The 21,680-nt window shown below is 42.7% G+C and overlaps 1 protein-coding gene across 1 annotated transcript in view; it reads right to left on the reverse strand.

Moving 5' to 3' along the window:
* The window catches only part of NT5C2 (5'-nucleotidase, cytosolic II), a 60,281-nt gene extending 39,341 nt beyond the window's left edge, over positions 1–20,940 (reverse strand). The window contains exons 1-2 of the mRNA XM_034062228.1: positions 20,873–20,940; positions 2,021–2,141 (exon numbers count right to left, since the gene is read on the reverse strand). Coding sequence (XP_033918119.1) covers positions 2,021–2,121 — 101 coding nt within the window. The 5' untranslated portion in view covers positions 2,122–2,141; positions 20,873–20,940. The remainder of the gene's footprint in view (positions 1–2,020; positions 2,142–20,872) is intronic.
* Positions 20,941–21,680: the final 740 nt, after the last annotated feature.

Below are 21,680 nucleotides of genomic sequence, written 5' to 3' on the forward strand. Positions count from 1 at the left end.
CATCTGTTAACACTGAGATCACAAAAAAATACCAGAAATAGAAATCTGACAACACTGCCTCTGGAATGAGGTTGTTTCAGATTCTTACAATACTAGATTATCAAAATAACTCCCATGAAACTGGTACACCAAAGCCATTAATAGCACAGATTTATACTACAGTGTTGGCACTGGGTTCTCTTATTCTCTCCCATTCCTCCCTCTCTCTCACTCTCTCCCTCTCTCTCTTTTTAAAAGAGGATAGTAGTTAAAAAAAATATGTCTCCCTTTAATGTACTTCCAGTGTTGTTCTTTCCATGAAATTGTGAAGTGCTAGCAACATTTCTGCCCAGTATGATTTGAGTAAGAGATTTCTAGATTCTAAGAAAGGACACTTAAACTGTACCACAGATTAATTTTGGACTACCTGTCCCAGCTCCTACTGGGAAACCCTCCTTTATATGAGTGAACTCTCATCTTCCATAGGGAAATTCTTTCTGAAAGTAAAGACTTCTTACATGAGTAAGGTAAATATGATGAGGACCTGAATGTGTGTGCTCTTAAGGATAAGTACTGCTTCCTTTGGATCTTGTACAACACTCAGCAGACTGTCAGCACCTAACCATAACAAATGTTGAGGAAATACTCCAGGAAAAAAAAAAAAAGCCTTACTCTGACTTTATTTCCATCAGTCTACATCAGGAGAAACACAACTAAAATCATATGTAAAATTATGACACAAATGTAAACCTGTCAACGACTTCAACAAGGTGAAGACTTTGCCAGGGAATGGTAAAAAATCCCTTGCTTTTCACATGATATATATAGTTACATTCATTAGACATTTCTGTGTCTGACAAAACACCTGACACAGAGAGGCTCAAATAATGCCATCACATAAGACATGTGTCCAAACATACTCACTGGAAATTGGAAAGCTTTAGAAATTCATCACAGCATCCAATACCGATCCTCAGATACTGCACCTTGCACACCCTGGCCTATCAGATGATGCTAATGCAGTTTTCTCATATTTCATTTGGAGAATCAAGAGATACCTAACATTTCAAATACTTCCTCATAAATACCACCATATATGAATCACAAATGCAATATGGCATTTAAGCATGAGGTTGGGAAGCTTGACTTCTTTTTCTGTTTCTATATCAGACATATGTCTCCCCAACTCCCGCAGAATATACTCTGATAATCACACTGCATGACTTCCCAAATTAAACAAGCTAAACTTTGAAGATACACCTCCCACAAACAGAATACTGACAATTACTCGATGCTGTTGTTTTTAGCTCCGTAACAGTCCAGACATCTAATAAGGATACAGACTGTATCCATCTTTTATGCTCTATACCTGGAATCTTGGGAGCTGTGGGCTAAATTCTTGGCTCAACCAAACCTCCAATGGGATCTTGTGAAAACAATTTAGTGTCTATACTTTGATTCCCAAACACAAGAGTGACATTTCTTTTATCCTGTACTCTGTCTTGTTTATTTAGACTATAATTGGTTTACAGCAAAGATGGTTTTAAGCACATCTACCACAGAAAGGAGGCTGAGATCCTGCCTAATGATTCTACATGCTCCTGTGATGCACATAATTTAGCATACTAGATATAATTCTCAAACACTTGAATTCTGATCTAATTTTATTTCCTCTTTATTCATATTTGTGCACTCCAGTGCCTAAGGCTATGCTCTCCCAGTGTGGACTCCAATAATTACTGTAACACTTCAAATGCTGAGTATTTCTTGACCTGAAACCTTCTATCCTAAAATCTAACTTGGATTAAAGAAAGCATACCCTCACGTGATCTAGTACATGTATCTCACTCCAAGTTTGTAAGTTCCTGAAGGCTAATACTGTGCTGTATTCCAAGTTCCCTTCTACTAACCCTTCTGCAAGGAAGGTGAGAATGACCTTTCTGTTTTACCAACAAGTAAAACTCAAGAAATGTGTTTTTTGTGCTTAGGCTGTTTTCCTCTGTCTCAGCACTTTACTTTTGGGTTTACATGAATGACTCACCGGTGATAGGCTTCCCGTCGGTACTTTTTCAGGGCATGCCCATCCATGTTTGCAGGGAGATCGGCTGCATTTTGGAGTCTGTCGCTCCATGAGGTTGTCATCTTCAAATGCTTATTTATTTCTGAAAGAGACAGAAAATAACAGCTTGCTTAAGTTCAAGGTTTGTTTCACCAGCAAGTTGTCTGTTTCCTGGTATGCAGAGATGCAATGCCACTCAGGAAGTCTTGCAAAGCACCCGGTGGAATGATCTGAGTTTGCAGGTCAAGTAAGATGCTTTTCTACAAGAAGTTTGATGAGACAGGGTGTTAAAGCAGAGAGCTGGGAAGGCTTTTGCATATGGCTGAAACTACAAAGACATTCCTATCCATTGTGGGGAAAATATATTTAGAAACAGACCTTGTTTCATTTTTGACCCTAGAGTTACCCATATGCACTAGCTACAGGGGATGGAAAACCCACTCTTTATACATGAGAAAAATTAGGCAGGACAAACCCCAAAAGCCCCAGTGGGACTGACCTTGCCACTTTTACCACACAGTAAAATTAGAGCCTTGTCCCTGACCATTTGATGTCTAAGAAAGACGAAACTTCAAACTGATGCTAAATTAACAGAAACATTTGGAAAGAAAGTAGAAAGATGATCCTTGGTCCTCTGCAGGTCAGCCACACTCAAATAGAGCAAGAACACACTGCAAACCTGTAACACCAGCAATGCAATCACCAAAAGATTCATTTCACCAACAGACCTTCACAAACATCTGCACCCTTTCACAAGTCCTCCTTGTCAAAACCAAACCACCAGACAGGCCTTCTCATCAGGAAGGCCCTGCAGTGAGGAAATAGGGGTACCTTTCTCAATTGTGTTTTTAATACACTGGGGCAATTCTCTTATCCCCCATTTCCACCCAGATGCATATCCTGCTGTGTCACCAGGCAGGATGATGAAGCAGCCATACAGTGAGTCAGTTCAGCTCGCAAGTCCAAATCCTCCCCCATCAAAACTAACAGATGAAAAGCAAACAAAAACCTGGGTAATTCTCCACTGGTCAGCAGGCTGAACCCAGCTCAACCTGCAACAATGGTATCATTAGAGCCAGTGTGAAGAACGGGGTGGGAGACGCATCCCACAGTTAAACCAAATTAGGTATAACATGAAACCACATTCTTGTGTAACTCACACAGCTGCTGGACCACAGGGTCTGGCTTGTGTGCTCTTCCTTAAAAGAAACAAAACCACTCAGAAGCTACATGGGTAATGATACAGAAACCATTTCTAGACACCTTTAAAATATGACTGCCCTCATTTTATGGAAGGGAAACTAGATGATTTCATCAAAGTAGAGTGTAGAGCAAGTGTCTAGACCAGCATCAGAAGCCACAGCACTTTCAGCAGCCACACATGTGCTCACTCTCCTAGAGGAAATCTGTGTATTTTTTTTTAGTTTTAAATTTTATTAAAGAGCAACAGTTGCAATTATCACAGCATTTGTTAGTCTATTTACCTACTAGTTGCTGGTCATAAAAATCAAACAGACGGCAAACAGCTTGCCTGCAAATCCTCCCTCCTCCAGCATTCTCTGCTTGTCTCCCAGTTACTATAACCAAGGTTTACAAACGCATCTTTTGCCACATCCTAAAGGTCACCAAATTTAGGCCCTGGCAGGCAGCCCAAGGGACTGCATGCCAGAGCTGAGAGCTCTCCCCCTCCAAATTCCCTGCAACACACCCAGGAGAGGAGGTCAACACAGCGTGAGGGCGACAGGCCATTACAGCCAGCTGCAACTTCCACAACAGGGCATGCAGGGAAAAGCGGCTTCTAAAATAGCCCAGGACACCACCATCAAGGGCTTATAAGTAATTACCAACTATTTAAGCCACGGCCAAAGGCAGATGGAAGGCAGCACAGGGCACAGAACTAAACAGCTCCTAGGCATCAACCTGTTTCACTTCAAACACACAGCACTGCCTACAGAAATGCTCTTTATGGCAGCAAGGGCTGCAGCAGTTTTTGGGAGAGGAGCAGTGCCTGTGCTGAAGTGACAAATTCCAGGTCAGCAGCCAAGAGACATGTAGCACAGTGAAGGATCTGGTATGACCCCAAGACTGTTAACCACAGGAAGGGCTTGTGTCCCCATAGGCTGGAAAAGCATCTACCCCTTGGATATCTCAAGATGGTCCAGATCATCACCACCTTGGTCTTACCTGGAGCTATTTTAAAGCCACCAACCTAGAGCTACAGATTCAGATCCAAAAGACATACACATTTAAGGCCTCTAAAAGGCATGTTAAATAGTTCTGAAAAAAACTGTTGCATGGCTGGTCTTATGACTCTTAAGACAGCTCTGGGCCTTCCAGGTCTTCCAGCTGAAACAAATCCAAATCCAAGCTTCCTGCCATTTAGGAGGCCTACACTATTCTGCTTACCCAGCCAGACACATAGCAAGACTGAAAGATTTACACCCGCAGCCAAAGCCAGACTCCATTCTGCCAGCCTCTTCTTCCCACTTCTGCTTCCCATCACCATCACAGCACATCAGAGATGCTGACACAGGTACTAGGATGAGACTGTTCCCAGCAGCCATCCATGCCAGACATCTGATAGTTCACCAGTAGTATCCTACAAAATACCCTAAGATCCAGATGGCAGAAGAATTTTAGCAAGCTACCTTTTATAGCATCCTTTCTGAAATGAGGAACTGGTGCAGCTGCTGGAGCTCCTATAGGGTGAAACCCTCCCCTACAGTAGCAGAAACAAGACAGCATCATTTCATGTGTGCTGGGATTCAAAAAGCTGAGATATGAAGAAACCAGAAAAATCTGAGTTTCCATAATAAGCAAAAAAGGCCTGAATTATTTTAATGATCCAGCAGTATTTTGCTGTAGCTGTGATGAAGAGAGTTCATAGGCAGGACAAGGTTTGTAGACAGAGGCAGTATCTTTTATTAGACCAACTGGTATGGCTGGAAAAAAATAGACAAGACCTTGGACACACAAGCATGTCTACCGGTTGCTCTAATAAAAGATAGTGCCTCTGCCCTTATTTATTTATTAAAATCTTTCTTTTAGTGTTCACACAGCATAAACCAAAAAAATCTTATGCTGATGTTTTCTATTACATGAGCTCAAAGGTTTAGCCTTACAGCTTAGCAGGCTCCACTGGCACTGTGACAATAGCTTACTGATCTGAAATAAAACTGTAACAACTGACAAAAGATATTGGGATGGATGTTTTCCACCCAAAAGTCTTACTCACACAAAACATCCCACAGACTTCAATGAAATCGTTCGCATGCCTCAAAGGTGTGAAGATGAGCCTACCTGCGTGGGTAAGAGACCTGGGACTTGATTCCTGAATATAAATGCCTTCTTCTAAGTAGAGAGAGCAAAATAAGAAGGGCTAAATAACTCCATACACTTGTAAGCCACTGAGATAAACATCTAAGAGAGAGGGCAGCCAGCCAGGCAAGATTCTCGACTCTGAGCAGTGAAATCCGATGCATCTTTCTTTAGTTACAAATCTATTTTTGAAATCGATAATCTGTAAATAGCTTCACATAAAAATAGAAATCTTTACATAGATAAAACATGCCAAAACACCCCCCATAATTTACTGCAAACATGCTCCTTGCTAGTACAGTCTTAATTAAGCATTTGATAGCATTTATGGTACAGAGTTCATTTTGACAAAGTATTTAAAATCTCAGCTTCAAAGCTTTGATACAGAGCTACTATGAAACACATATGCTCTGGTACAAAAGAACATGAGATACCTAGCATATATTTTGACATAATTTGCTTCTTTTGTCAGCTTTTGGCTGATTTCAAGTATTATCCATAGCGTATTTTTTTCCAGGTACTCATACATACAAAATAACATGTCCAGAAGTATTCCCCTTCAAGTTTTAGTATTATTTTCCTTACCTTTTTTGTCCAATAATTAGAAAATTTCGCATTTGACGTGTTCAGCTTAAATGCACTGACTGCATTCTTTCTGAGTTTAATATTTTGATGATGCAATGTCAAATCAGAGGCACACACACCAAAATGTAGAGACGAGCAAAACAGCAGTGACAATCCCACTTTTTTCCAGGATATTCTCTGAGAGCTTCTATAGCAGAAAACAAAAGCATCAGTAACCAATCCCAAGGTTGTAGTGTACTCACGCTGATTTGCCATGCACTACATCTGCTTCTTCTCACACATTCTGCTTCAAGAATCATTAATAACATGTCAGTACGACCCACACATGTACGTGCACAGTGGAAAGTGAATAGAGAGAAAAATCATCACACCTAACATTAGCTACTTAAAAGCTTTGCGTCTAGTCAGAGGCTGTGGGTGTACAGACAAATCTTGTGGTGCCTTTGCCAAGCCTACAGTAGTTCCTGGCTCCCCATTGCAGTGCTGCTCCATCTCAAGGAGCTTTGTGGGGTCTCATCAAGGGAAGAGTCAACCATGCTCCTGATAACTCAGAACTACAGGTCCCAGATGTACAGAAAAGTCAGGATGATCACAGAATTCAGGAGTACCATAAAAACACAATGTAAAACAGCACAAACTGCTCCATGACCTCCTACCAGGACAGTGTGAAAAAAAACAAGAAGTCTTGTGATAAATGAGCTTGCTGAAGTTGGTGGAGGTCCCACTTTTGGAGGGGTAAGGGTAATTAAAAGGAGATTTTCTAAAAAGAAATCTTCTCGAGAGGTGATTTCTTCTAAGAAGAAATCTTCAGAGCACTGAACAGAGATGAAGAATAAGGCAGAAGGGGCAGAATTCTTCAAGAAATGGCTCTAGTTTGCTTTTATTTTTTTAAAGGACGATAGTCTGTTAATCCTTTGATGATAACAAAGTGTATCCCATTCTATTTGCTACCATTGAGAATTCTAAACAATACAGAAATGAACACGTTTAACGAGCCAGTCTGATTATGTCTCCCCAGGAACCCTAAAACAATTAGCTGCATGAATTTTAGGCTACATCAGCTTTACCTGACGGCAAACCTAGAAAATGTACTACCAATGACAACACTGGATTCAGTTAATGAAGAATTAGTAGACAGTCTTGGTCAAGGCATCAGTTACAATGGGTATCTAGACCATGCCTACGAATTCTTTAAGACTGAAAACTACCTGTACTTAAGCATGACCAAAGCCCTGAAAGCATTGGGCTTCTGACTTGCTCCAAGCCACAGGGATTGCACAGATGCCAAATGACACTCCGATTTTATTCCGGATTGTAGCTTCACACACTAGCTCTCTTAGTTCGTATAGTTCCTTCCAAGTTCACATAGTTCCTTCCCTCTCCCCCACAACCCTGGGATGACAATTCAAACCACTCTGTGTTTTATTGCTAATGCTTCTGCTTAATAGCCAATGCCAAATTGTTTCCAAAAGGTGTTTTCAATTACTGATGCTTTTGGAAAATTAACATGTCCATGACTTGAGATGTCTGGCAACACTGGAAAGCCACAGTTTCCAAATATAAGTAGTGAAGCTTGTAAATTGCCTAAACCAGGAAATTGCCTTCTTTTATTTCTTGTTGTGCCTAAAGTTAAGTTCTTCACTTGAAGAACTTCCAATTCTGGGTGGCTGCCTCTCTGACAGCAAGGCTTCAGGCTCATGATGGGAGGAAGGACAAAATATACTCTTCCTATTAGAATATTTAATTACTTCCAAGAGACACTTCAAAGCTCATGATAATTAATACCTGAGGTTGGCTTTAAGCAACATAATTCTGTATGCCCATTACAGGGAATTAAAGAGGTAGAGATCTGCTGTTAAGAACCTGTTAAGGTTAACCACAGGCACAAGTATTGAGCTTACAGTAACAAGCCTGTATCCTTGCAACTATACCATGAACCACTAATTACAATGGATTGATAACACTCTCCTTGCCCCACAGATTGTACTAACTCTCCCACCTCCAAGCTTGCAACACCAGCTTTGAGCCCTCCCACAGGAAGGGTGTAGCTGCTTCTCTTGGGCACCACCACGGTGCTGACATCAGTGAAGCTGCTTTTTCCAAGAGCATGCTTTTAGTGAAATTGGTAGAGCATTCCCAGCCATACTTTATTGATTATGGTCTGACTGATAGATGATGGCAACTCACAGGTTATTTCTTGATGGGTAAGGTATAACAAGGGAAAATGCTACTCATGTGGCTTATTACAGGACTTTATTTTAATTTTACCTTTGTCATAAAGCTAGATGCAAAAGTAATGGCTATATATTAAATATATATTTTACATGGATTTTTTTTATCAGACTATTTCTACTGACAACCATATCCACAGAGTGGCTGCATCGTGCCTAGAGCTGCAGTAACAATCCAGGACCCATTACACGCACTAAAAAACACAGATAAATGTGGAGTTTCTTTGGGTGACCATCCATTTCTATCCAAGGAGTTCTATTCATTGAGGAAGTCCAAGGAGCACTAGTTATTTAAAATATTTTAAGCATTATTTAATTATCGTCAATTTCATGGATGGTTAGAAAGGAATCTGGAAAACTATGAAATCCACAGTGCAACTCTGTCGGGAGCAAACCTCAGATTTGACCCTGAGTATCATGAGACCATCCACTCTCCTCATTTATCTGTAACCCAGCTTACTGCCTTGAAATGGGAACCACAAATTCTCCAGTGAGCTAATTAGCATATTTTCCAGCTTGCATATAGCTCATGCTTCTCTATTTCCTGCAGAATTAACATTTTAGTTGCTTCCAACATACTGCTTCTTACACAAGCAGCTTGTTAGAGGTGTTCTCCACTTCTCCAAGTCTAATGTGTCCTGTATCGTCTTGCTGGTAGGAAAAAAGAAGGACCATACTTAAGGAATGCGAGCCTTTATCCAGAAGGGCAAGAGTGATGCTACAGAGAAGAATCAGCGAATACGAGCTCTCAAAGAAACGCTGTGACAGCAGGTCAAATTTAATCCTACAACTATAATGTACAAGACTACCAAGCAGGACTCCATGTGCTCATCTGTCACTGCTGCAAACGCTGCTGGAAAACTGTCTTCAGGCAGCTGTCCCCATTCAAGAACAACACTGATTATATCAAGGAAAGAATAAAGCTGTGAGAGAGCAAGGCTGGAGTGGAAGATTGCCAGTTTACAGAGAGGGGCTCTGCAGGTGATTTGAAAATAGTCTAGAAGTACTTATGAGAGCAATGTGACTGTGGAGGGCTCTCAGTATAGCAAAGACAGAACAAGAGCCCATGCCTGGAAATTAAATAAACCCACAGAAAAGAAATATTAATAGAGGGCAGTTAATTATGAAACAACAAATTTCTGAAATAGTTTTTCCAGCACCAAAGGGCTCTAAATGCAGGGTGCAAGGGAAGATGTTTAAATCAGTCTTTTTCAGAGTCAAGAATTAATGCAGAAAAGTCAGTTTGAGCTACACAGCAGGTCAGTGAAACTGAGTATCATGCGTCAGGTGACTCTTCCTCACCTTGTAAGTCGAAGTATAGGTGAATAAGAGGCTGAGGAACAAGCAATAATTGGGAAGAAAACTCCAGAGAGAAGTTTCACCTGTAGAGAAGGTGAATGGACAAACACCAGCATGAACTGTGCACCCTAAAAACCCTGGGAAACTCGCTTCCTTGGGAAAAGATCTTCAGCAGCCTGCAGCAATCTCTGCTGCTAAGGAGGCTCCTAAACTGCTGCCCAACTGAGCGACTGCCAATAGCAAGCATGGACCTGGCTAAGATGTTCTCACGGCTTTTTGGTTCCAGCTGTTAAATTCCAGTAAGAAACACATAAGATAATTCAAATGTCTCACTCACACTGCTTTTCCTGTAAGCAATTAATCTGGTTGCATAGAGTCCTGAAAGATTAAAAACTAGAGATGAATTTGATCCTTTTCGTGTAATACAGTCCTCCCTAAAGAAAACATCCAAGAGTTCTCTTGTTCTTTTGCTGAAAACTGGCAGGCAGGCTTTGATGCAAATATTCACAATGAGAACTCAATGTTTGACTGATATCTGCAAATACTAATATCATTGCTACAAAGATGAAGCATGACAGCATGCTAGCCAAGCTGTGGGTTAACATAAATGGCACGAAAGACAGAAATGTCAGCATGGAAGTGAACACTCTGAATTCTACAAATCAGAAAGGAAATTCAAGATAAGCTTTTCTATTCCAAGTCTATTATTTTACATCAGAACAACCTGAAGCATTTTTAGCAACAAATTAACTTGCCGGCAAAAATAGACAAATATAACCCCTGGTACTCAGTATTCCCTTCTCAAAGGAAACTGACAGTTTCTTCCACCCCCCTTCAGCTTGTCACCCCTAAGTAATACTTGGTGTTCAAACCAGTGCAAGGATCTATAACCAACACAACATAACTGAGCACTTCTCTGTGAGTTACAGTTCCCAAAGAGAGAACAAGATGAGACGTGCCATCCCCGGAGAGAGAACTGTAAAGCCATCCTTCCACATACCAATTGCAAACCAAGAGATGACTGCCACTCTAACCTACTATTAAGGATTATACAACAGTAGCTCTTTTGGCAGCTGATCACGGTCTTTCAAAACAATGACGCTTTTCATTAGATTCCACTGTGTTTCAGGAAGTCTCAACAGAATTAACGGGCCTTCCCAGAAGCACGGAAGCAACTGACAAAGTGAGATGCACAACTCCAATCAGTAGCGCAGTCATTCTGAAGGCATGCAACTGGGTCAGCTTGGATAACACAAACAGCCAGAACTCCTCTTTATCTCTGAACACTGAAGGTGAGGAAGGACATATTTATTGGCTTTCCTTACTAACTGCTTACTGGTAAAAAAAAAAAAACCTTGTCTCTGAAGATCACATCCTTGCTTCATTAATATTTTATGGAAAACGCAAAGATACTGAAAGCTTATTCTGTTTATTTTTTCTAATCTTTGAAAGTAAAAGGAAGAATAAGGATAACTTTTTAGGGACACTTAAACTCTCTTCCATGCTGGCGGGACCTTCCTTATATGCTTATGGACTACATAAACAGATGTGACAGTAGACTCAGCATCTGAACCATTTCCACAGACTGGAAACGCGAGTTTATATGTCCTCCAGCCTTCACTCAGCCCAGACATTGATTGCCAGCTGGCTAGTTAGAGTGAGCCCCAGGGACACAGCACTCGCCAAGGGACATGCTGCTGAGGGAAGAAGCTGGCATACTTGAACTGGGGAACACTGGCTCCTCCTTCATAAAAAAAGTTGCTGAAAATAAACACTGAGATCAGCAGCTGAAGATGATCCAGTAATTCTGAGAGCTGCTCCGCCAAAACCAGTGAGAACTTTTCTCTGCTAAGAGTTTCCTTCTCCAGCATCATTCTCTTCTCCTACCTTCAAGGAAAAAACTTACCAAACGCTCATATACTAGCATGGTTCCCTTTCCTTTTGAGATATTACCTACCAATAAGAGGCAGATTATTGACAAATAAACCCATCTTTCTAAAAGAAGATGGATGAGCTGAGGACTGTGGAACTAAGCCAGACACAGAAGAGAAAGCTTTAATAGCTAGCAAGGGCAGAGACTTCATACACAAAACTTAGCCAGTTTTCAACTTGCTGTTTGTCCACAAAATACAAACAACATGAAAGAACGACATCCTCAGCTATAGAAAGCACCATGAAGATAAAGAGGTTCTTGATTCTCAATTATCCTAACATAAAGGACTCCAGATGTATACTAGCCTACTACAGATTTCTCCAGCTGCCTACTTCTGCCCTTAATAAGTGACCCATCTCTCTTCCAAGATTCCTTCCCTGAGACTACCCAGCCTTTCAAGTGAGGAAGGCAAGAGACTTCTGCAACCAGGCTCAGCTCATCAAAATCACCCTGGGCTGGCTCTAACAGTCCTGAAATGCTCACCAAGGCCAGAAGTACAATTCCCTCCTCTATGTTCCTCCTAGTTCAGTAACCACATGCACCCCTCACTTGAGCCACACTGAAATCCTCCTCCCCAAACCAGAGGTTGGACATGTACTTATCACTCAGCATGGAGGTAGGAAAGTGTATACCCCAAACCTTTCCTGTGCTCTGTTCTTAGCCAGCAGTCCCACACAGCAGCTCCTTGCCAATGAGAAGCAAACTACACAGAACTACCAACGGAGCAAGCACAAAGATAAGAAAACAGGGAATGTGAAGTCTGTAGGTGTTTTGAAGTGCTCTTACAGTGTGAAGTTCCCCTCCACATAAAAGAGCACAATTCATTCCCTTTCTGACCTGTTTTTTTAATCAGAGGCAAACATAGTAATTATAGTCTGCCTGATTACAAATGAAATTACAATTCTGTCCTTAGGGCACAACAGTGTTCCCACCTAGATGTTATCAGCCCCCAAACCTCATTTAATCTTGACAGATGTGTAGTACCGAGGCACCACTACAGGAAACTGTACAAGTAAATTACTTTTACAAATACTTTCTCTGCAGAATTCCCATGTTCCTCCAAGACACTGCTACTTCATACAGCATTTCTTACGCAACCTACATAACCTAATTCATCAGTAAAATAACTGAATCTATGATGACTTTGAGCTTTTGCTAAGTTTCTGGCTTCTCTTTGATAACCTAACTGTCTCAGCTTTATCAAGTGATACCAAAGGCCTACATTATACAGTTTTTCAACTGTATCAACTTCTTTTCTTCGGAAACTTCTTACTACCCTATCCAAGAAAAACACAAACCACTAGGTTCATCTGTGGAAAACACAGTCATTCTATGGTCCCTTCAGTTCACTGTTTTTTATATGTTAAATCATTCCTGCTGACATAGGAGACTGTTCCCTCGAAGTAGCTGAGAAGGACACACACAGTGCTCTCTCTGTACTTGCAGCAGCACAAGTGGTACTCAGAAGAAACACGGATGAAGTGACAGACCAACTCCATCAGCTGTGACCTGGAAGAAACCTGTCAGCCTGAAGGGTAAGAGAACACTGATGAAAACTAAGAAGGCATCATCAGCAGGTCGCTGTTATCCCAAAACCAGAGGTGAGAATTCCCACCACTTGAATCTTCCCTCTGGCCAGCACTGCTCTCTTCAGGGAACCTAAAGTACCTTGTTGGGTGTAGACTTGAAGACATACTCAATAGTGCAGTCAAGCTCCTGCTGCAGATTTAATAAACAGCTTGGATCCCCTGGGTTCTAAAAAACCTTTACAATTGTTTGTCCCAAGCAGAGTAGTACAACAGTCCTGACTGCCTGAGAAGAACTTCTTTTCAGCATGTTACCTGACCTACTGCAGCCACAAAAAAAAAAAGCCTGACCACATACCCAGCCAGCACAAAGCCTCCTGTGCAGACAGAAATGGCTCCTTCTAATGCTTTCAAAACAGCAACTGAAAAAATCCCAGCCTGGCTCCGAGCATCACAACATGGGCAGAGAGTTCTCTACATGTCCTGACCTTTCCAATATTTGTTCTTGACCCCAGCAGCACACATCGATTTATGAGGACTGAAAGTGGTTTTGATTAGTGTCTTTGTTAACATCTACTCTGTGAAGAAAAAATGAGTGGTGGATGAGTAAAACATTGTTAGCTTTTCACCATTCGTTCCCTCCTGATTGCTCAAGTTTAGCAAGCAGAGTTTTTTGTTCTTGGCTCATAAAACTGTTAGTGCAATATTGCAAGAGAAGTTAAAAAACATGTCAGCTAAGAGGTTAAGAACCTACCTAATCTATTATCACATGAAAAAAAAAATAGATTACAAATGCATTTTAAACAAAAACATAGAAAGGCTGGAGCATTATTTTTCTGGATCAGAAGTGAAAATGTCCCCAGATTACTGAAGCCTACAGATGGCTATTTCCTGCCCTTGCCTGTGGCTGGGTGGTTGGCACTAGATGATCTTTAAGGTCCCTTCCAACCCAAACCATTCTATGACTCTATGATCTCAGATCACAGCAAGTAAAGCTCTTTCCAATTAGTATAAAGTTTGCTCATAAAGTACCACATCTGTTCATGATTCCAGCAATGACAATTTTTAATATACTCTCTATAAAATCATCCCATTTCAACACCACTATAAGAAGGATACTAGTAAACACCAGAGCATGTGGAAGACACATTCTGCTCCGGATGTCTGCAGTCACCAAGTGGTTAATGGTACAGGAAAGCTAATGCCTTCTAGCAGTTGAATTTGTGTTATTAACTAAAAAGGACTTAACAGAAGACCATCTGGAATGCCAGTCACTACTTAGCAGTGACAGTTTTGGGTAGAGCAAGTATTATGAAGAATACAGAAGGGAGGGCTTGTATCTACTTTCCTGAACCACTTACATCGTCAGGTAGCAAATGCTCATTTTTAACCAATTTTCCCTAGAAAGCTCTATCCAGCCCTGTCAGCTGCAGCCCTGCTTTACATTACAGATTAAAAAGGTCTGCTGACCACTTCCCCCTTCAGAGAGAACCTATCCATGTGTTTATACTTCCCTTTATGCAATGTTTCATTTTCTTTTAACAAAGGAAAGCCATGTGGAAATGCAGCATCCTAAAGCATCAGAAGACTCAAAACAGCCACTACCTTGCTGACCTGCCTTAAACATCACTGGTCCAACTGATGCTTGTGACATGAAGCGGAAAATTAAATCTGACTCCTGCCTCAGTTTCCAGACAGCAGAACTAACAGATGATTTACCAGTCTGGCTCGCTTACGTTAAAATCCTCTTTCCAGCTTCACTCAGCCACTTGTATTCAATGATGGGAAAGCTACAGGAAGTAACTGGAAGAGCTGTTTCCAGGGTCAGCCTCAAGCTAACTGGTGCTCAGAGCACCCACAGCGTATATTCAATTGATTAGTGTTTTCTTTAGTGAATGAATCTATCCCAACCTAAAAGCACACAGAGAGAGTAACATATAGAAGTGGAACTGAACAAGCAATGAAAAGGAAATAGCTATGCAGCTATTATGGGTATCTGTTCTTAAACAGTCTCAGTGAATACTGCATAGGGTGGCAGAAAGGACACGATTTAACCTGAACACTTGGGACCAGATCTTGCAGCACTTTGCTGTGACTTCAAAGGCCACATATGTCTTTGCATAGTCTTGAAATGGAATTGCTCTGTAATATCCAGAAAGGTGCCTTGAAAAGATCAGAAAGAAACATTTTAAAGACTTTTGCCAACATGTTCAGCTCTTCCACTGGGGAAAAAAAACCCAAGGTATCTCAGATGGAGATGGAGAAAGCAAAGGAAATCAACATCCAAAAATATTGTTTATTTTTAATTGCAACTGGTTTTATTTCTTAACTTCCAAAATTACCTAAGCAGCTTGCCATTTACTAGTACTTACTCTCAGATGTTATTATTGGTAATTGCTGTGTTATGACTACAAAGCAGTGGCATAAATCTCACTCAGCACCTCTTTGGGTTTCTGAGGGCAGAACATTCACATGCTCTTCTCTGACCCCATGCTCCTAATTATTAGCCATGCATGCCTATGTGCAACTCAACACCAACTGAAACAACCCAAACACCAGCTGAACTCAGCTGGCCTACAGATTTTCGTATGCACTATGCTAAACCATCAGTCTGCAGTCTTTCAAATTTACCTTCCTTTCTAGGTTATCTTAGAGGCCGACTAGAAAGTTTCTCTTGTATATACACCACAGCCAGATACACTACACATTAGATGCAAATGCCAGGAGGAGAGCAGTTCAAGGAGTAAGGTATGAGTTGATTCCCATCCACAGCTACTATCCTCCAAAGGAGATAAGGAATACTGATTCCAGCAACAAACACAGCCTGAACAGCTAAGCGCTTCCTCCTGAACCCAATGTACACAGCTGGAATACAGCTGTTGCTACCACAGCAGTGCAGGCAGCAGCTGCAGCCAGGCGAAAGGCAGCAGCTCTCAAAAGAAAGGGGCAACCCACCCAGAAGATACTACAACACAGACTTGCCCACCACAATCACCAAAGCTGGACCACCCCAGCTGGAAAATATTTTGGGGAAGTGTACCTTCCTGAGGGTTCAGTGAGAATTTGCTTCCTGAAAATCCAGCAAGAATGTATCTTAAGTGTTTTATGTATTACACCAGTGTTCATAGGGAGAACTACAAGGCCTGGGTCAAAGCCAGCTAATCCAAAGGCCTGTTCTTAAGTAAACAGTGGAAAACCACTCTACTGAAGAGCCTCCAGCAGAAACCCCTATAGGAAATCTCTGTTTTACCCCTTCCTCTGAATCAATTGTGCTAAAGCAAAGTTAAATTATAATCTTGTAGTAAGTGTATATGCAAAATAATAAGTCATTGTTTGAAAATATCTGGAATGCAGCTGGGAGCTGTGAATACTCTTTAACTAAATTAAGTTTGGACCACATAATGACTTCAAGAAGCCTTTGTTTTTAAATAAATCACTTGTGGTGAAAAGAGCCGGAATGGTAGTTTTGGAGACCACAACTGTCTTCTTATTTACAGGATGGGTACAGCACAAGCAGTACTAGGGTACATTGTTCCCACACATCTGTTTCTACTAACTTACTTCATTTTGGAGCCTCTAAATCTCAAAATTACATCCTTGGGCCTTCCTTTCTTCTTCCATCCACCTACAGAAACTCTGTGCACTGTAATTTCAAAAGATAAACCAAAAGGTTGCTCTCATCCCAGCAGCATTTCTATAGGTATCTCATTGCTGTGACTCCTGCTCTCCACATTTAATGAGCTCACGTCTTTGCAGAATTTGAAGCAGTTTCAGCTGGAATGACACACAGGGTAAGAACAAACTTGTTTTCTTGCTTATATGTTCAGAGAAGGTAGCACACAGATAATCACAGTGGGGTTTCCAACCTCTCCAGTTTAGTCAGAACTCCAGCTCTAAAGAAACTACCATAAAAGGGTTGGCTGTACTGGCAAATCCTACAGCAGGTATTCATGGCCAGATGATAACCTAAGGTTACCAGCAAGCAACAAGTTCAGCCTCTACCATCCTGTACCAGACTTGAAAAAGTGATAAGACTAAGAGGTCTGGCACAAAGCCATTCACTATGCCTAGGTTTGGAGACCCAAATGTCCAGAAAGTAAAAGCAAATCTGCTTTTGACCTTATAGTAAGGTGCACGCATGGTCACACATTCAGGTAGTAGTTAAAATTCAACACAGACTACTATGGGATTCTTAAACTGAATTACCTAAGCTCCCTTCTTGATCTTATGCTGGCATATAATATATTTTTCCTAGTACAGCTTCATAGAGGTAGGTCTCCCCACTCCTTTTTAGCCCTCCAAATGCATGAGACTTCATGACTATACTTCTGCAGGCAGGCTTGGATTATCAGTTCCTTACAGTGGCAACCTTAAATACCTATGCAGTTTTTTTTCCCAGATGTTTTTTAAGGTCTATTTGCCATACATTAATTTCTATTTATTGTACATGGTGGATTTGCACTGTGGTTGTGTTAAGAAAGCAGACTCATGTTACATATGCTCTCTATGTGGAGTACACAGTCCAAGGTTTTAGGAATCATTCCAATTAAGAAGTCATAATGATTAAGAAGCAAAATACACTCATTGCCATGAGTATCATAACCATGACGCATAACAGTAATTTCTTAGTAGCACAAAACAGACATTTTACAATAGGAAATATTTATATGAATGTGCACTTTGAAGGTACTCAAAGAATAAGATATGCTTCAGCACAGAATAGCCAACTTTTGAAGAATTACAGAATTGTTAGGGTTAGAAGAGACCTCCGGAGACCATCTAGTCCAACCCATATAGTAGACATTTCAAATGTAATTTCATATTATATTTGTGCCACTGACAGTAATAAATCAAATTTACACAGTAGATACAGTACAGAGAGTAAGTGAAGAATTCCCATGCGCTGACTTGGTAACATACCTCATCCCAAACACACCCTGAAGAGCGATACCACGATTCTACTCCTGGGCACATTCTGTTTAGTTTTTTATCCTATTATTCACCCTGACAAAAAGCCACACCTGTTTTATATCAGGACACCAGCATTTGTAAGCCACCCTGAGGCAGACACATGGCCTAGAGCAGGCACAGTGAACTCATCCCCAGGCTGTCCTCTGCTGACATATGGTGCTGTCCTCAGTTTCCCTTGGAGTACAGCTGTAGTGCCTTACTCTCTCCGTGTGTTTGCGCTGGAGGGCATATGAGTATTTCTTATCCTGAGGCGATTAGTTACTGAGGTGTTCTTTCAAAGGAGTGAAGACAAGGCACAGCCCTGCCAAACAGCAAGACAGTTCCTATGACAACTTTCCACTGCAGCCTGGCTGGAGACCATTAATTCACCTTCCCCAGACCAAGCAGCTGGTGGTAACGTTACTTTGGGCCATCACAGACCTCTGCAGGGTTTTCACTAGTGGCCAAGTAACAGCAGGTTGTGTACTATTGAACCACACGGAACCCACAGCACCCCCTCATTTCAAATTCCTACAAAAGAATGGGTTCACTGAGTGCAACTGCATGTGCCCACTTCTGTCTCTTGCCCAGGGTTTTCAGAGCAGAGCTGCAGTCAGCTCTTCTTCCTGTACCTCCTCCCCAGTTGCTGCTTACAATTTCTGTAGGATTCAAAGGTTGCAGATCACCTCAGTTCATCCGGGAGCACTGCAAACCTGCTCTGCAGCCATTCCCAGATAACAGCTTATGCTGCGAGCTAACTACCCATCTATCAGTTTTTAACCGAAGCATTATTTCATTAAGCTGAACTGCAAATAACAGGTATGATTTGAGCAAATAAACCTATCTGCCTTTTCAATAAGCATCAGTTAAATATCTCATTTTCACAGCTTGATTCCCTTTTGCTTCCGATAAAAAATAATATACTAGTATATTTGTAAAGGAAATAAAACACTCCTTTCAATGTTTCCCAACAGTACAACATCACAGTGTTTGCCAGTAAACCCCACACTAAGGCTTCTGTTTTTCTCAAAAACAAACATTGCTCTGGAAGTTATAAAAAAAGCCTAAGATAAATATTTCTAGTGGGTTTAGGGAGTGTCTGTTAACTTTCAATTCAAGCTACATTAGGAATTGAACATGCCAAGGAGTAGCAATTCTATTATTATTATTATTATTATTATTATTATTATTATCATCATCATCATCATGCAAGCTGGAAATTTGCCTGGGAAAATTTCAGCCTGCATCTGATTTTTGCTGGCATAGCCCCTAAACCCAGCATCTAAGACTAATGCTACCAATGCAAACATACTAACAGGCTGTTAATTTAAAACCTCAGCTGAAAATATTTCTCCCATTCTTACAATTTTTCTCCCCATTTATCTCTGCAATTGTGCTTCATTCAATGGAGCATTTTAAACATAACTCAGCAGTGCATTTCGCCATACAATCTGTTTGAATGACGCTGTACAGAGTAAAGGTTGCATTGTGCTATATAATGAAAGTACGTCTATGCTTGAACAAACTCCAACCGCTGTTAATCAAACCAGAGAGTTCCTGAATGATCTTTGGGACTCCAGACTAATGGCAATAGGTTATTTTAAACAGCAGCTCTACTCTAAAATATGTTTAGGTTGACAGCGGCTGACAAGGTCTGTGACAGACTGCCAGAGCCGATCGGTTCACAAGTGAAACACCACGGTTTTTCCTCACTGCTAGAACTACACATTCAGCATGTGAACCAAAGACCAAAATGTAGCTCTGAGTCTTGATTTTCAGTAAAACCACACCGCACCTGAAAAGGAGTTGAAAATCTTCTTATTTTCCATTTATTCACCACTGACAAAGAGGTATATGGATCAATACAATCCATCTCGGTCAGTGACAAGACGTAATGCTAAACTGACACACAGGACAATTCGGATAGGTGAGAGAGAGACGTTTCTAAGTGACTACTAAGAAAGCATTTCACAATCTTTGAGGCTCAAACAGTAAATCTTCCAAAGCTAAAACCAAAATGAAACATTTTAAAACATGAGTGATTACGCTTTGGGTGGAACGCTCTCTAGACCACGTCAAAGAGGATCCTCAGTATCCAGCTTGGCAGCCTTTAGAAACACAAGCGAGGGAACAAACTTGAGGGTTTCATAATCGCAGTGGTTCCAGGAATTTTAAAAACTGCCTGTGCTACAAGGCACAGTGCTGCCCTATTAAATCATCTCGTCTATCAGACACCAGTGTAGGTTCGTTTCCGCTATACGTTTTGCAACATTATTTCTGGCACAAAAGGAGGGGACTGAAAAGAAGCATGAGCAAAGTGTGAGCAAAGCAGTTCCGCGTTGGGTTCTTCTTATTTTATTTATTTACTTGGTGCCTCGCTCCTGGTTCACGTTATCAGCTCAAGCCTCATACAGCCGCACTGCCAAGAGCAACTCAACCCAGAGCAGTGACAATGAACCCTCACCCCGATGCAAGGCTGCCCGGGAAGCGTTGCGGCTGCCTGTCTGTCCTCAGACAAGAGGATCGCCGATCCCCACCAGCCCGGCCGGGGCGGCGGCTGCCCCCGGCCCCCCTCCGCTCCACGTGAGACCGGAGGCAGGAACGGACACCCCGCTAACGAACACCGGCCCGGGGGCTCCTTCTCCTCAGGGCGGCAGGCGGGGAGGCAGCTCCGGGGCGCAGCCCGGCGGCCACGGGGCGGGAGCTGCCTCTGAGGAGACTGCCTCAGCGGTAAAGAGGAAATGCCGCCGGCGGGAGCACCCCGGCTCCGCTCGCCGCCCCTCCCTCAGCCCCGGCCAAGCCGACGGACGGACGGACAGACGGACGGACGGACCCCGCTCCTCCTGAGGGGAGCGGTGGTGGGGAACAAGGGACACGGACACACACACGCGAGCTCCCACCACCACCGCAACGGTCCCCGCCACGCGCCCGCCGCCGCGCGCACGCGCACCCGCACGCGCGCACTGCCCCCGCGCGCCCGGGCCGCTCTCACCTCCTGCCGCGCTCGGAAGAACTACCCCGCACAACTGCCGCAGCGCCCGGCCCGCCGCACTGCGCAGGCGCCGCCGCGGCCAGCCCCGCCCGCCAGGCAGGGACCGGGGAGAGTGTGCGAGCCCGGCTCTCAGCCGCAGGGTTGGAGGGAGCGTGGTTACCGCGGGCCAACCCTCCCTGCAGCCCTGCTACGGAGCCTGGCACGGTTCTGAGCAACGGCTGTGGGGCTGAGCCCACACAGCCCTGCACCTCCCGCTCCTGCACCACCACAGCCCTACACCCCCAGCCTGCCTGAGCACCCACGGCGTGCTACAAAGGATGAAGGAGTCAGAGCTTTGGCTAAAATACCACAATTAATTAATGATTTGGGGGGGTGAGGGGTATCCATCCACTGTGAGGAGGGTGGTAATTGCAAAGGATTTAGGGGATAGTTGGGATCCTGCCAGCCCATCCCAAGCAAAGGTCCACTGCCACCAGTGAGCACAGGCCTATGTCAATCACAGCTGCGGACATGGCCATCCAAGCTGGAAAGGCTCTGGGGATGGTTGTGTGGAGCAAAAGCTATCCATTGGTTCAGTGTCGGTTGCACCACACTGGGCAAGCACCAGCCCAAAAAGTCCCAGGCAAAAAAAACCCAACTCCCTGGCAAAACAAGCCAGCCTTTTACTGTCTGGTTCTGCTCACTCTGGAGGCCCGGAAAAGGGGTCCTGGCCACCTCAGAGCTGTCCCCACCAGTTGACAGCAGTGATGGCAGCCGTTCGCTTGCCCCAGCTCATCCTGGGCCCACACTGCTCTGCTAAACCCCCAGC

The sequence above is a fragment of the Melopsittacus undulatus genome, chromosome 4 (assembly GCF_012275295.1).
Source record: "Melopsittacus undulatus isolate bMelUnd1 chromosome 4, bMelUnd1.mat.Z, whole genome shotgun sequence".
Lineage (NCBI taxonomy): Eukaryota > Metazoa > Chordata > Aves > Psittaciformes > Psittaculidae > Melopsittacus > Melopsittacus undulatus.